General features: G+C 41.3%; 1 protein-coding gene across 1 annotated transcript in view; it reads right to left on the reverse strand.

The window, feature by feature from the left end:
- Window positions 1–16,006, reverse strand: part of stk32a (serine/threonine kinase 32A) — a 93,131-nt gene that overhangs the window by 30,058 nt on the left and 47,067 nt on the right. Inside the window, exons 6-7 of the mRNA XM_050040554.1 lie at window positions 9,313–9,350; window positions 510–599 (exon numbers count right to left, since the gene is read on the reverse strand). Of these exons, the coding sequence (XP_049896511.1) occupies window positions 510–599; window positions 9,313–9,350 (128 nt within the window). The remainder of the gene's footprint in view (window positions 1–509; window positions 600–9,312; window positions 9,351–16,006) is intronic.

The raw sequence follows: 16,006 nt of genomic DNA on the forward strand, positions 1-16,006 counted from the left end.
AGGTGGGATGGATTATCTCGGCAAAGGAGAAGTGCTCACTAACACAGATTTAGACAGATTTGTGAACAATATTTGTGAGAAATGGTCTTTTGTGTGTATAGAAAATGTTTTAGATCTTTGAGTTCAGCTCATGAAAAATGGGAGCAAAAACAAAAGTGTTGCGTTTACATTTTTGTTCAGTGTATAATCTGTATCTTGAAACAAATGAAATGCAGTAAATCTCTCCACTGCATGTGTTTGGTGTTGGCATGAACAAGACTTTAACTGCCTTCTAAAGAGCAAAGGGAGGATGCTTCGCCCAGTGAAAGCTTTGCTCACCAAAGTCAGTCTCTTACATCCCTTTGGTGTTTTGGGGGGTTTCGATTAGCATAAAGATGCTCTGTGGAGTTTCTATAAATTATGTTTCATGATTTCTGTGAATTAAAGATCAGAGTTTACTCTAGCTTCTGTTTGATGTCCCAAATGTTAAAGGTTTCTTGTGAAGCTTTGGCGGAAAAATGTTTTCTTACCCATGTATGGCTTGGTCCCAGCGATGGACGTTGCCTTTAGATCTTCTTTTACAATGGCTGCGATGTTGAAGTCTGTTAGATGGACGTGCCCTGTAGAACAGAGAGTATATATATTACGTCAAACAGACATGGAGCATGCTCATTTGTGTGAAACTCATAAATCCTAACGTGGCACAGAGCTCTGTTTACACCATCAGTATCAACTGTTTCTCCTTAATGTTTAAGCTTCTACTGTTAGAATTCCATTTAACACAACTTACACGGAGCAGGTATCCCACTTTGTATGCTGCTTGTGTGCATGTTAGATATGCAAAAATGAGGATCAAAGAAATTTTCTCATGCAATATAATCCATTGTGATCATTACGCTCTTACATTGCTATCGTTAAAATACATCAAATGCAAATTCACGGCAGCTTTATTGATGGAGTTAAATGTGTGATTATGTTGAGACTGAGCTGAGAGAGTTTTTTAGTGGCAACCTCAGTGATTTACAAAGTCAAAGGCAAAGTCAAATCATTGACCTGTGTCTCACTGTGCTGCAAAATGGCCCAGAGCCTTTGCCATGGACACTGAGCACACACTAATGAGCTGGATGTATGTGAGATGTGTGTGTGTGTGTGTGTGTGTGTGTCATACTGGGTGAGACAGAGCCGTAGAGTTTTTGCCGCAGAGTGATTGTTCGGATGAATGGATGTCCCCAATAACCCCTCACACACATACAGTGAGTCCACACACAATAGCTGCATCACCATACTGTACACAGGTTTTTTTTCCAAAGGTGGAATATTTTATCGCACAAACAGACGACTGTGTGTGAATATAAAGCAGGCGGGAGCTGGCCAGCTAAAGTGTTTATTTATACAAGACACTGAGCTTTAAGATAAGAGAACTGTGCAAAAAATCTCTCCTGTTTTTGTACCTCTTTCCCTCCTCCCTCATTTTTTTTATCACTCTCCATTATCACCTTTACTTGCTGTGTCCCTTTTTATTTATCCACTAGTAGTCTCTTTTCCTTCATGGCTCCCATATCCTCCTCTGTCCTCTTCATTATTCAGGTTCAGTCTTCTCTTTCCTCCACATCTTTCCTTGCTACTTCATGCTCTTACGTCTTCACCCCTCTGTGTCCTTTACCACTTGAGATATGCTCACATACTGTATTCAAAGCTGTGGTGTATGAGTGTGGCTGTGTAGTGATGCACAGAGAAGAGATCTGATAGCGTTTTGCAGATAGAGGAGGACCATTGTTAATGCAGTGTGATGACTGTGACGAAGGTGCAGCAGGATGGAAACGTCAGACTTTAAGTGGAGCTTGAGTAAGAGTAGAGCTTCTTTCATGTTTTCATATTTAATGATGTCTACTGTCTCTGTCACATACTTATCTCCCCTTTTTTCCCCCCTTTTCTGTCTTCATCTCTCTCGGCTTTGCAGAAGACAGATTTAGGACAGGAGTTTAACACAGTAGCCGGCGGGAAGAAACGGATAACCATCATCACAATGTTGGGCTGCTGGGCCAAAAGCAGCTAGTAGCAAAAATTTTAACCAAAGTGTCTTTCTGAGATTAGTTCAAACTGCACTAAGGATTGCAGTGATGATCATTGCTTGTTCAGTCAAAAACTCTCCGGCCCATTTAGGTGTAATCTGCCGTGCAGCTGCTTTTGGCCAATAGCAAAAGCTTTTAGACTCATGGGTATTAAATTTAAGGCTAACTTGAAAACGTTTACTCGCTTTTTATGCCTTCGTGCTGGCGTCAGCCTTGGCTGGAGGCAGTATGTTTTCGGGTTGTCTGGCCTAGGGGTGAGTCCGTGTACACGTGTTTGAGATCATAAATGATTATGAAAAACTAGTACACAAAAAACTTTTTTTTTTTTTAGGGGAGAGGGGGTGATACTAATTGTTGACAAACTGTGATAGACTGTGTTACCTTCTCCAGTCTGGCACTCCGAACCGTAGTTGGGAGACACTGGTTTTCTGTAGATTATCTTTACAACTTGGCTCGTTGCTGGTAACTAGCTCTACGAGTCTGGACCAACTCTGCTTGAAGAATGAGGATGCAGAACTGACGTCCGTGCAGAAGCACATTTATTTCTCCTCTACAGCAGGAAAACATAACATAACATAACGCAGGGCCTTCTCACAGAGACTATGCTGTAACTGGAGCCTATCTAAACACTGTAAACAGACTGCAACCACCTGTAGCATGAACTGTACTATTTTCACGGTGCATTCCCGTCCATACACTCTATACACTGCTTTACTTCCCTCAACATCTACTACGTCACACTCACATGACCACCGTCTTAAAGCGAAGGGCTGGCCGGTAACAACTGTGATTATGACAAGAAATGGTGTGAGATCGGGTTTGGCAACAGGTCAGTAGCCTACGTGCTCCGTTCTATTAAAACGGCGTGTTAGTTAAATGGTCCGTTCGGTTGGTATTCGGATAACTGGGGCTTTACTGGTTTAATACAATAGCACCACTCAGCGGTGAAACCCGTGTACACGTTTACACGAAAACAATTAGCCACTCTAAATGTTTAGAGATTTTTATACACGAGTCACCTCTAGTCTGGCCATCCATCCATCCGTCTTTCCGTCCATCCCATTCTCATGAACACGTTATCTCAATAACACCTCGAGGGGACTTCTTCAAATTTGGCACAAATGTCCACTCTGACTCAAGAATGATTAGAATTTGGTGGTCAAAGGTCAAGGTCACTGTGACCATAACTCAAGATTTCATAAGCTAGTTATGACAAAATTTCACACAAATGTCTGATAGGATGAATTGATGAAGTGATGACATTTTATTGCAAAAGGTCAGCTTTACAGTGACATCACAATGTTCGGCAAAAACGCTTTTTCCAGCCATTATTTAACGTCGAAACTCGAACAGAATAAAATTGGATACTGAACCAGCAACACTAATCCTGGGGTTCATCTTGAATCTGACCCTCTGTGCTGTTGGGTTCAAGATGTGTGTGATGCATCCATGTTTTAGAATATGTAGCTTCTTTGCTGCAAAATCTGTATTTGAAGCATTGTCAACAGTCATGGCTACATATGGGTCTGGACAGACATGGATGCAAACTGTAACCGCAGCTTGAGTGGGTCACGGAGGAATACAACCAAGAGGCAGTAATTATATTTCATGTTCAGCAAAGTAATTCTTTTCATGCTCCTTTACTGTTTAGCATATTGACATGCAACGTTGGGAAAAACAATGTTTTAAAGGCCTGAATGTAACTGAATTAACTGCTGTTGCAATGCTTTCAGTGTTATTATTTTTAAGCTTTAATTACAGTCATTTAATGCATTTCTTTCTTAGTATTTTAAGCTGCTACTGCTCTATTTGTGAGTAGGCCACTTCACTTACTCTGATCATGCATGTGCGCTAAGTGAACAGAGTACACGTCAAATTTAAATTTGGTAAAATAAAACATGGAGGTCAGAGTGGCAGCATTCCCTTTAGTTCAAATAAATGAATGGTCACTACATGAGGTTGACCCCTGTTTGTCTCCAGTCAAAGTGTTTCCTGCCTGTGAGCAGGTTACCTGGTGGCTTAGTTATCTAATGTGTTTTACTGGGATTACCTCCACAACTGTCGGGGTTTGATCCTTAGGTTATGTCACGCGGCTGCATATCTCTTCTATTTTTAATGTCTCTTTGCTTACCACTACCTCATAACACGCCCACCACTGATGACAAATATGGCAAATATGTAACATATATACAGTGAGTATGCATACACAAAGGATCCTACTGATGGTCCCATCCTGGATTTCTGTGGGACATTTAAGTACGAATGCTGAATCTTTTGAAAACTTTTTCATGAACTTTATATCGAAGCTTTAAGTAACCTAACTCAAAGCCACAGCAGGAGTTCAACACTCTGAAACATCCCAGTGCCTTGTTAAAACCACGTCAGCCTCCAGGCGTGTATTGTGCCTATGAATTTCTAGTGCTGACTCACTGATTTGCTCCGAAAACTCTTCCAGGTCTTTCTTGTCAAGAAAGATCACATGCTAAACTTTTGCAAAGCGTCCCATGGGTGTTGATGTGACAAACATATGCACCATCACTTCTTTGTATTTGTTTGGAAGCGGAGGAGAGAGCTGTGGTTTCCCTCACGATATCGCCTTAATGTAGTGCCTGCTTTTGAAGCATGTGTGCGTGCGCACCGTTGATAACCTAGACAACGGCCCTCTTGGAGCTTCTCTCAGCATCCTGGGGCTATTTTATTTAACAAAGCGACATTGCACGTGCATGAGTAAATTGTTTTTCTCTCTGTGAAGCAGCTCCCACAGGAACACAGACGCAACGGGTCAGTTCCAGCTTGCAAAAGTGACGTGGCGTGCAAAGGCAAACAGCTTGCTGCCCCCCAATTTGTGTTAGATGTCAGTGGAGAGGTAAACTACAGGTTTGCACAGGAAAAAAAGAAACAGAGTGTGGGCAGAATGCATGAGGAGGAGAGAAGTGCTTATTGAGTTTGAAAGGACACGCACACATACAGAGAGAGAGGAAGCACAGGTGAACACTGGTTGTCCTGTGGAAATCAGGACGAGGCTGACAAAGCTGTCATTCTCTTCCTCTTCCCTCTTTATCTCTCTTCTCCACGTATCTCCTTTCTCTGACTACCCTGTTTTTCCTCCTTTGACAAATCTTTTTTCCCCAGAAATGTGTGCTCATCACTTTCCTCCTTCTTGTCGTATCCTTGTGGCTCTCCCTGTTTGTCTGGCTCTGTTTTCCATTTCACCTCTCTCTTTCTGTCCCTCTCATTCTGTCTGTCGCTCTTTGTCTGCTTCCAGTCTGTAGCGACAGCAGGGCTGCCATCCCACATCTACCTTGTGCAGCTGCCCAGTGCCCTCCAAGATCTCAGGACTTTTATGGGTGTGTGTGCCTGTTTGTGTGTGTTCCTGGACACTTTTTGTCTCTAGCTGTTTTTCATGGTTAAGTCTAAACTGCTTAACTGAGGGAAATGTGAATGTTATAGTATGGCTAGTTAGTTGATTATTCACGGACTCTAATATCACAGTATTAAATATACATTGCAATCAGTACATAAACAAAATTACTACAAAACATGATGATATTCTAACATTTTCAGGCAAGTGTGCAACATAACTGGGACTATCTTTCCATTGCATGTGAACATAGATCTGAGTTCATGTCTGTTAAGCTCAAATTTCACTGAAATCTCTTGAGTCTGATGACAAACGTCTGTCATTCTATACGCCAATTCCAGGGCACAGGTGTTTTTCAGGTGGTGTAGTTCTCAAATAATCTTTTCAGACAGGGTCTACTACAGCAGATGGACTGTCACTGTAATATTGTCATCTGTCACCTCCATCAGTTGAACCAGGTGTAAGTTTATACATGATTCTTATGTTTAGTCAATTTCAGTACATAACCTGCGGTAGAAAATGACTGAAATGTATATGTAAATTGCTGAATCACTGTCAAACCATCTGTTGAACAGTGACCTTGACATGAGAGAAGGTTCAGACTGTCCACTTGTAAAGAGTTGTAGACCTTGGGATGTCTCACTTTCTTGAAATACGTTTGTTGGTAACTGGTTTTGACTGGATTTTGGTGTAAAGAGAAGAAGACGAGATCGCTGAGAAGAGTCATACATCGCTCTGCTTTCCACCTTGAAGGAGGGGGTGTAACAAGGCTATTGGAGGAGTTGTTGTCAAGCTGACACTATACTTTATTTGATGTGTGGAGTCGGCTTCCTGTCGCCAGCACTGCAGTGAAGTACCTTTGTGCAAGACAACGGAGAATGACCAGGGAGTGTTTTAATCATGCATATTAGGCTGATGCTTCATCATATTTAAAAACTTGGGCTATTTTGTTCTTCATAAAGTATGTAGTGATTGGAGCAGTCCAACATTTTATGGAAATACAGTTATTCCCTTTTTTTTTGCTCTAGAGTTAGATGAGAAGATTACCAGCACTCTCATATATGCACTATGAGATAAAGCTGCAGCCAGCAGCCTCACTTGGCACAGAGACTGGAAACACAGGGAAACAGCTGGCCTGGCTCTGTCTGAAGGTAATAAAATCTGCCTAACAGCACCTCTGTAGCTCACTAAATAACATGTCATGTTAGGGCTGGGCCAGTGTAAAAATCGTCATACCAGTTTGATATTAAACCAACCACCAGACTGGTATACTGAATTTTACCATTAGGTGTCACAATTGACTTAGCAGCCACTTCCACAAGTAACATAATCAGAGTGAGAGCCCATAAATTAGTGTTGGAACTCCAGTCCACTTGGCGGTGGTTTGCCAACCACTAAAAAAGACTAAATACGAAGAAGAAGCAGAGAGTAATGGATGTATAAAGAGAACTGGATATAGTGTTGGAAGTGGGGCCCCGTTCTTTTCTATGAAGGTTGCTTTCTTCTTCGAATTTCCAGTTTCCATGATATAAAATTACCCAAATCTTAAGCATTGGGGCGCCAATAGAACAAGCGCACTAGAGACTTACGGTGGCCAAGCAGCTAACTTCAGGTTTAGCCCTTGGCTTACTTGAATGGGGATAAAAATGATTTAATCATGCAGATTTTCTAGACTTTCAAAATGTTAATAGACCGAATGAAATCAAATTCCCATAGTAAAACGACTCATTTTGCGGGGGTTGCAATGCTCAAAAAACATGTATCACGGATTATCAGACATCTCTTTCACAATAAGAAAGAAGTTTTTTCGGGCCCCATGGCATCACATGATGGACTTGGACGTTATAATTCCACAATTGGCCACTATTTAAAATTTGCTTCAAAACCTAGCACTGTTCCTGGGGCCTTGAGCAGGACAACTGACACAAAATGTCTTTATTACCTCCGCCAAGAAGGTTATGTTTTCGCCAGCGTTGGTCTGTTTGTTTGTCTGCAAAATAACTCAAAAAGTTATGAACGGATTTTGATGAAATTTTCAGGAAAGGTGGATAATGGGACAAGGAACAGATGATAAAATTTTGGTGGTGATCGGTTGAAGCAAAGTGGATAAAATAATAAATAAAGTCTATCGTCTGACAGCCTCAGCAGCAATTCCAATTTCTAAAGACGGTGAAAATAGCGCCATCTGGTGGCCGGAAAGCACGTCTTGTTCTACTTGCTAAATATTGTTGTAATTCTAAAGTTGAAATTAATGTTCTGTGTTGGAAAAAAAGAAAGTGAAAAATACAAAAAAACATATTATATTCTGTGTTGGTACAAAATAAAAACGAAATAAATACACCACAGTGTCTCCATGGTGAAGGCATATATAACCTAATAATGATAGTGATGCAAATAACCTAATTGTGATGCAGGCTGCAAAATCTGATGCAGAGGGGGAGGGAATATCACCTACTTGGCGGAGGTCTGCACTCTCTGAGTGCTTTTCTAGTTTCTATTTTTGATACTAACTGCCACGTGTCTTGTCATCACCCCAAAAAACACATGAACTGTCGGGTAAACAGACACAACATTCACTGTGCGCATCCTTCCCCCTTTGCACCTCTACTGAAATTTGATCTCCTTCATGTTGCTGGTGTGGGCCGCACAGATTTTAATAGAAAGGAAACACTATTTGACGTGGTACCAGACTCCGACACAACGCCAACCTTGGCTTGGCAGTGAATTGTGCAAGGGACGTTAGACACTAGTGGCTCCCACTGTCCATTTATTAACAAGCATAATATTATGTTGTGTTACTACTGCCTTACAAGTTGGATTTAGCACATGAAGGTTGCTGATGTAAGCGTCTTTATCATTTATCAGAACATGTCATAATGACAAACACTGGGGTAGCTGGTTTGCATAAAGTCAAACTTGTTACATGCTGGACTGTTTCTTGGCAGAGACTCAGTAACGCAGTAATGTCCTGGAGTTTTTTTGTCTTTGTAAGGTTGCCAGAGAGAACAGCATAGACTCCTTTAATTAACCAGTTAAGTTGTGCATGGAGGTCCACAGAGAGAGTTCTGTTGATAGTATTTATTGTTCATACATACTTTGGCGATGTAGCGTGCACACTGTACCATTTTCTCTAGGATGTCTGCGTGTTTCTCAAGGATGGATCATAACATATAGTACTTTAAAATCCCTCTTAATTAACATATTGATGAAGGAATTCACAGTTTCTCTTTATGCCGCATTGATTTACAATGGTACCCCTCCCTCTGATATGTACACACACATTGCTCTGTCTTTTTTGTCATCGTCTGTGTGTGTGTGTGTGTGTGTGTGTGTGCGCGCTGACAATGACACTGAAGCCTATGATGAGACTTAATCAATCATTCAGAGCAGGATTTTCCCCTCACAGCACAGGAGGGAGGCATCATCAATATTACTCTGTCCTCCACACTCCTATGACATCACGCTGTCTCATTTCATCCCATATTTCAGAGAAACAGAACACCATGTAAATGTCACAGTGCTTCAACCGATGCAGACTGACAGTATGCACAGAAAATAACAATGCACAGGCGCACTCCTCCATGTTACATTTGTTAAAATAAGGTATGAGGTACTTTCCATCTTTATGCTGCGAGGCCTATCTAGGCAACAACTGTGAAACCCGCCTCAGAGCATTGCAGCTCCTTTTGATCTGTGCAGAAGTGATCCCAGAGGTTGGAGGATCGGTAAAAGCCTTAGTCAGAGGCTGCTAAGTCTTGAATTTGGGACGCCAAGTCAAGTCAGGTCAACATGTGAGTTAGTCAAATGTTACGACAATATCTAAACATAACAAAAACTTTAAATTCCACCCCTCACCTAAATATCAAGTAATTGAAAATATTATTACAGAGAGAATCTTACCGTGTTCATCAAGTAGTATGTTGTCAGGTTTGATGTCTCTGGAAGGGAAAGCACAAACAGTACACCAGGATTAGTATGTGGGATTTGTCTTGGGTTTTTTTTTTCTGTTGTTGTTTTGAATGTGTTTTTGTGTTGTCAGTAAAATCAGGATCAGATTGTATTTGCTTTATATCTGTGCTAATATTTAAAATTCTAATTTGCAGTATTGTTTGGAGAACAAGTGTGGTGGGATTTGCTAAATCTGGCTTTAAGGAAAATACAGTCGGTGCCAGTGCAACAATATAAAATATGTAAAGACTATGAAAAAACAAGTTTAGTATCATTTATTAACACCAAACACCTGAGTGTTGTTGATATGTATCAAGCTTAAACCTTGGTAATCCAATGCCGAGAAGCCCTGTGCTATCTTTGATACATTTTCTCATGACTCAAAACAGATTAGAAACTATTAAGTATGAGGCTACATTGCAGTGCTTTGTCAGCGTGTATGAAATACTGGTATGGTTATTTGTTAAACACCAAGCTTTCAAGACGACTTTGACACTGGAGACATGGCTTTTCAGCCCCATTATTTAAAGTAGGAGGCAGGAGATGTACAGTTTTAGTTTGCTTAACTTCACCAAGTGAAGACAGATCATAAAATACTCATAAGTTGTTTTTTGAATACTTTGATGCACGGAAGAACAACATGCTTATGACAAAAACACACTGAGCAGCAGTGAAGTGCAGCCTGCGGCCAGCAGCTACAGTATACGTCTATGTAAAGCTGTGGCTGCCACTCTGAGCTAAGCAAGCTGCTGCCATTTGATTCTGCAGCGAAATGCTCCTGCTTAACTGTGAAAGAATAGTTCAGAGAATACCCGCTGCCAATCAGTAAACACAGCTCTGTGACGTCTGTGACACGTTGACCAATGTTAGATTGAATTTATTTTCGCTGCTGCCACTGCCAGTGACGCGCAGACTGCACCAAATGATTTGCTCTGCGGAGAAGGTGATTGTCTGCGATCTGCTGTCCGTCCTGGACCTGTATGCTTCCAGGACCTTGTCCCAGACCCCAACCCCAAGGAAGTAAGCCTTGTATGACTGTATCATTTGATTTACATGAAATTTACATGGTGTGGTCTCCAATCAATGTACAGCAACTTGACGTATGATAACTGTTTGTTCACTAGCGCCACATAGTGGACACAGGAAGTAGTATGAAATTAGCAATTGGTTGTTTCTGGTGCCCCCACTCCACACAAGAGAAAACGTCCTACTCCTTGTTGCAGGGTCTGGAAATAAACAGCCGCATCAGTCAACATCCTCCCAGTACCCCCAGGTTACGTCATGGTGCCTGGGCCTGTTCATCGCTGCTTGTGGCTTTAAATAGTATTTTGAAGTATTTATATTGTAATTTTTTCTATTCTGTATTTAGGTTTCTTGTCTATGCACCAAAATTTAAAAGAAAATTCTTGTATGTGAAAACTCACTTGGCATTAAACTGGACACTGATTCTGATGATTCAGAGTTACCCCAAAAGACCGGTCCATGGAATGATTTAAAACAGCACCACAGTGTAGACTAAGATGACACCACTAGACTCCCCAGTCTCATTACATCATCACACATTTGGTCTCATGAGGTACATTATTAAAAATGTCCTTTAGAGTTGTAATCTACAAGGTCCTTGATTTTGGTTCATTTTAAAATCTGAAGTAATAGGCACTTGGTGATTGAGCAGCGCACTTCCCACAGTCCACCTGTAAATAAAACCGTGTGGGTGGTACTCTGATGTCTTAATTATTGCTGATGACGCTTGAGTTTCTGTAGGTGGCAATCTCCTCTTTGTCCTGCCAGGGAGGTGTTGTTGCTCATATCAGTTACCCAGTTCTTTTACTTATACGACACAAACCACTTTTTCTGCTGCTGAAGTCTTAAAACAGAACAGAATGATACCCAAAACTGTGCACAGAGATCATCAAATAAAAAAAGCTTCCAGGAGGTGAATACACAAGTAGGCTGACTCACTGTTGTTTTGAGTCATTCCACTTCAGTAAATAACAGCAACTGAAACATCATATCCTGGATCGAAACTTCAAAATGGCCCTCCGTTGCACCACTGTGTACCAGGTGTGTGACGAAAACAAATGGAAATAAGATTGGACAGCAGGTTAAGCCGTGGGAGTAGCTGAGACACCTGAGTAGAGGAACAGGTGTTGACTGAAGCTCTAACTAAAGTCACAGCTTCTGCTTGTTTCTCATCATCCTTTGTGTTTTCTGTTTTTCTCCCGTTTTCAAGCAGATGCTTGTTTCTCTGCACCATTTTTTTCTTCTGCTTTGACATCACATAAATCCAAATGGCATCCTGAAGCAACACAGATACTGCAATTTGTTCTGGAAGCCGAATATGTTCTCGGAAGCAGAGAACTACCTGTACACGAAAAGATGTATTGGATCTGGTCTTAAGACTTTAAAAGTTTAAACTGCTGTAGTTAGACTTTATGAGGGAAATAGAGTACATAAATACTGTAACCCACAGGCAAAGTTATACCCTATTGGGTACAGTGTATACAGGCTTGTTACTGCAATTTTATATTTTCATAGAAACCGCATTAATTTGCTATCCTAGAAAATGTTTTAGTCAGGAAAATGAGCCATTAGTCAGCCCATACTATGCTTTAATGCAATGTTTTTCTGTAAATTTGCAATAGAGTGACATTTACCATTTTAAATCCATCTACTTGTGTCGTTTTTGTTGTTTTGATGACACACAATTGTTGTTAAATGCTCTTCTTTCGGAATCTCCCCTTCTTCCTGTGAGAGTTATGCACTCGGTATGGTCTATTAAACACTCTGCAAAGTACTGGAACCTTTCAAAGTGGATTAATAGAGAGAATACATTTTAACAACAGATGTCAGAGCAACACAGACTGTGAATTCCCAGATGATTACAAAGTGACATAAAGGCATCAGTAAGTACCAAGGTCCCCGATGACAAGCAGCCACTTCAAAGAATGTCTTAGTGCCCGATGGCATCCCTTCTGGCCATTTATTTTAATTCAAAGCAAAATTATTCTCTTCTCATTTTAGCTGATCTTTATCCGTCCTTGACACTCTTTCATAACACTGTCTGTGTCACTCAGACTTTTCCTAATAACATATGTGCTTACATACTTTTTTTGCACTTCACTTTTTTGGTCCCCACTGCTGCCCATTTACACACAGACACACGGACAGGCACGCACCACCACACACACTTAATAGTATCAGATTCTGGTAATTACAACCCTCTTTTAAGACATATGATAGTTTTTTCTTGTTTTAATTCGAACAGTCCGTCTCTTAATGCATGTGTGTAGCTGCAGACTAAAAGAGTAGAAGGGCACAGTGTGTTCTCGGCTTGTCTCTGTTCTCTCGTCTCTGGAACATATTCCCACAGCTCTAAAGATGCTTTGAACTGGAGAGACGATATTCAATATTCAGCGCCCTTCTCAAATGTTCCACTTGTGCAAGATGATCAAATGCAGCACTCTTTTTGAGAATTACCACACCCTGAAACTGACGTCAGTGTTACAGAATGACACCTAAAACATTCAGCCAAGTAGAGGAGGGAGGGCCAGTTGCATTTTACAGGAAATGACCTTCAAGCATATTTTGAGGGAAAAGAATTGGCAGTAGTAGCAGCAGTAACAATCAAAGGACATTGTGGCATTCCAGAGGACATTCATGTGTTTTGCTGAATCACAACAGTATGGAGACAGTATCACAGTAACACACATCGTGTCTCAGGTGACAGCCAAGTCATCGAGCATCCTCAGTGTTAGACACCAAGTGTCTCCTCTAATTGAGTCTACTGCCCTGTAGGAGGCTCGCAGTATTTAGCATATCAAAAGCCATGCTGTCCTGTCATGTGCATGTGTGTGTGTGTGTGTGTGTGTTTCTGCGGCACAATCTCAGAGACAACCTGTAGCATGACGCTCGGCTCTGGGGGTGCTTTGGCGGATTGAGTGGCGCGGGCCCAGCAGGGGGTGAGAAAGGTCGACCATGTAACCTTTAATTAGCTGACATTTGCCTCAAAGGCTGGCACTACAGGGGAGAGAGGAGGGGCATGTGTTGCTGCTAGAAAAGCAGAACAAGGAAGCCTCTTTTATAGCTAAAGGCCACGCTGCTATTGTTGAAGCCACGGGACGAGGAGGGGCTGAGACAACTGGCTCAAGAGATAAAGCAAAGCAGCAAGGCTCATTAGGAGGTGGTGCGTGGTGAAAGCCAAGCTGCTGAGGTAAAGGTGATGATGATTGCCATCACTGAGCTGTTTTCCTGACAGCCGACACTAAAGAGCAACTTAACACCCTGTTTTAGCTTGACAATGCTCAAAAACTTCCACGGAGTAGTACTGAGTGAAAAACTAGCTAACATTAAAAAGGCTGCAGAACAGAACAGCTGTAAGAATGGAAAATGACAAGAATGAGAGCAAGTTTGCCAGAAACATGTTTTGTAGTCCAACACTGGCTTCAAAGTCACACACTTTTGACCTCTTGACATCTTTGCAAATGATTACTCCAAACTCCCAAAGCAAGTTGAGTTGATTTCTGATTGTATGTGTCTTTGGTCAATGGAGCTGCATTACTAATTTTTCAACGTGACATGATCCCGACTAGTCATACTCTGCCACTTGGACAGAATCTTGATGCAGAAGGTGTAGGGGGTAAGAAGGGGTCGGCAAAAGTACTTGGTTATGGTTAGGAAAAGGTTGTAGTTGACGCAAGTCACATGAGGCAACTCACAAAGGGTTCGACAGCTAGGTTAAGGCAACAAAACTACTTGGTTACGGTTAGGAAAAGATTGCGGATGTCGCCAAAAAACACCCGGCTTTGAGTGCCACGAACGGGACAAGGAAAGACCTGGCTTGGAGTGGCACAAACACAGCAATTGATGTTGTTTGTTGGTCTCAAACGCTGCTTTCCTGGGTCAAAGTTGGTGTTTCTTGGTAACATTCACCTCCACTCCCACCCACCCTGAGCCAGCTTTTATGCTCTATAAACTATGTCCGTTGCTCCGAGCGTCTAATGAAGCTCTAGCGAAAGTTGGCCTTTAGCATAGTTTCATGCTTAGGCTGTAACAGTCTTCCTCACCCTGCCATTCCTTCACTCCTTGCACGCATGCTCACGCTCTATCTCTGGCTGTCAGTATTCGGGGCTGTCAATTGAGTCATCAGCCGTTGTACAGCTGATCCAGAATCAACCAGTAACACAGCAAAACACCTTCTCCGTCAGCCTATCGTCTTACTGCCCCTCATTTTAAATATGGTTCTTTTTTTGCTCGCAGTCCTTTCATGTTGCTGCTGTGCGTACCCTCCACCTCCCCATCACTACCTAGTCTTCTTGGATACAACCTCTATTTGCCTCAGCAGTCATCAACCAAAGTCATCAGCCACCACCTCCACCAGTGTCTAGACTCCATGGGGTGATTTATCTTGCTGCTGCTCAGATGTCCCACTATCACAAATAATCTCCCTCTGGTGTGTAAGTGCCAAAGAGTTTTGTTAAGTCTTATCAACACAAATCTTTTAATCTGTACACTTATATTTCGCATTAAACTTCATCTTTATTTAATTCTTTTGTCTGTCCTGCTTGAAATAATGTCATGTGAGTTTACATTGGAGGTAGTGGAAAGACGTAGCATCTCAGGCACTTAATGGTGCCACCGGTGTGATTACAGTGACTCTGGTTTGCCCAAGCGTTGTATTTTGACGCTCTGGGAGTGAGCCTGCTGCTTCTAACAAAGCAAAGAACTGCTGCTTCAATTAATACTTGGACCAAAATGAATTGATCGTATTTACAATTAATATGGATTCATGGAAATGAGGACTTGTGCAAAAAATAGTGTATCAGGGCAAGCTCCAACAGCTCTCTAAATAAACATCTTTTTTTAAATTAATCATTTCACTTGTCTCTGAGTCCAACTGAAAGTAAACATAGAAAGAAGCTGGCTGAAATGGCCATTATGTCTAATGGGAGGTTCACGAGATGCAAAATAATGTGATTTATTTAAAACAAAACAGAACAAATGAAAGAATTTTCTCAGGCACACTCAGTATGCTCAGCCTTGTATAAATAGGCACTGAAATAGGCAATATTTTACCAACCTCAGAGATGTATGAGGCCTTTTCTAACAGTTACAATCAATACCCACAGTCTCTCAGTTGCATTCAGTTTAATGATCCACGAATTAAATTCTGTTTTCCTTTCTCAGAAGCTGACATAAAAGAATTACCCGGCAATTACCAACTAAAGTCTTTCTATCAAAATAAAGTCATAATGAAAAGTAGGTCAGACGGCTCTGTAATGATGATGTCTAGGGAAAGAGCTGTGCTAATATTCACAGGATATTTTTTCTTTGACTCAGCATGAGATTTAGTGTTTATACTGTCATGCTATGATTTTGATTATAGTTATCTAAAAAAAATATTAGAAACCTTTTTTTATGACATTCTTTAGAAGTCATCTTGTGAGGAATTCTGGTGATTCATTTTCCCATTGATATTATTCCTTTTTTTAATGCAGTGTGTGCTGGATGTAGTAGCTTGTAGGTTTTGTTGATGTTGCCAATTCAAGTTTTGCAATTTGCAAAGGCTTTGTGATTTACCGTCTGTTTCCGTAGTAAAAGAGAAGACTTAAGAAAGCACATTGAGTTGTCGCCTGCTCATTTCAGC

This window comes from Epinephelus moara, chromosome 3 (genome assembly GCF_006386435.1).
Source record: "Epinephelus moara isolate mb chromosome 3, YSFRI_EMoa_1.0, whole genome shotgun sequence".
In the NCBI taxonomy this organism is placed as follows: Eukaryota; Metazoa; Chordata; class Actinopteri; order Perciformes; family Serranidae; genus Epinephelus; species Epinephelus moara.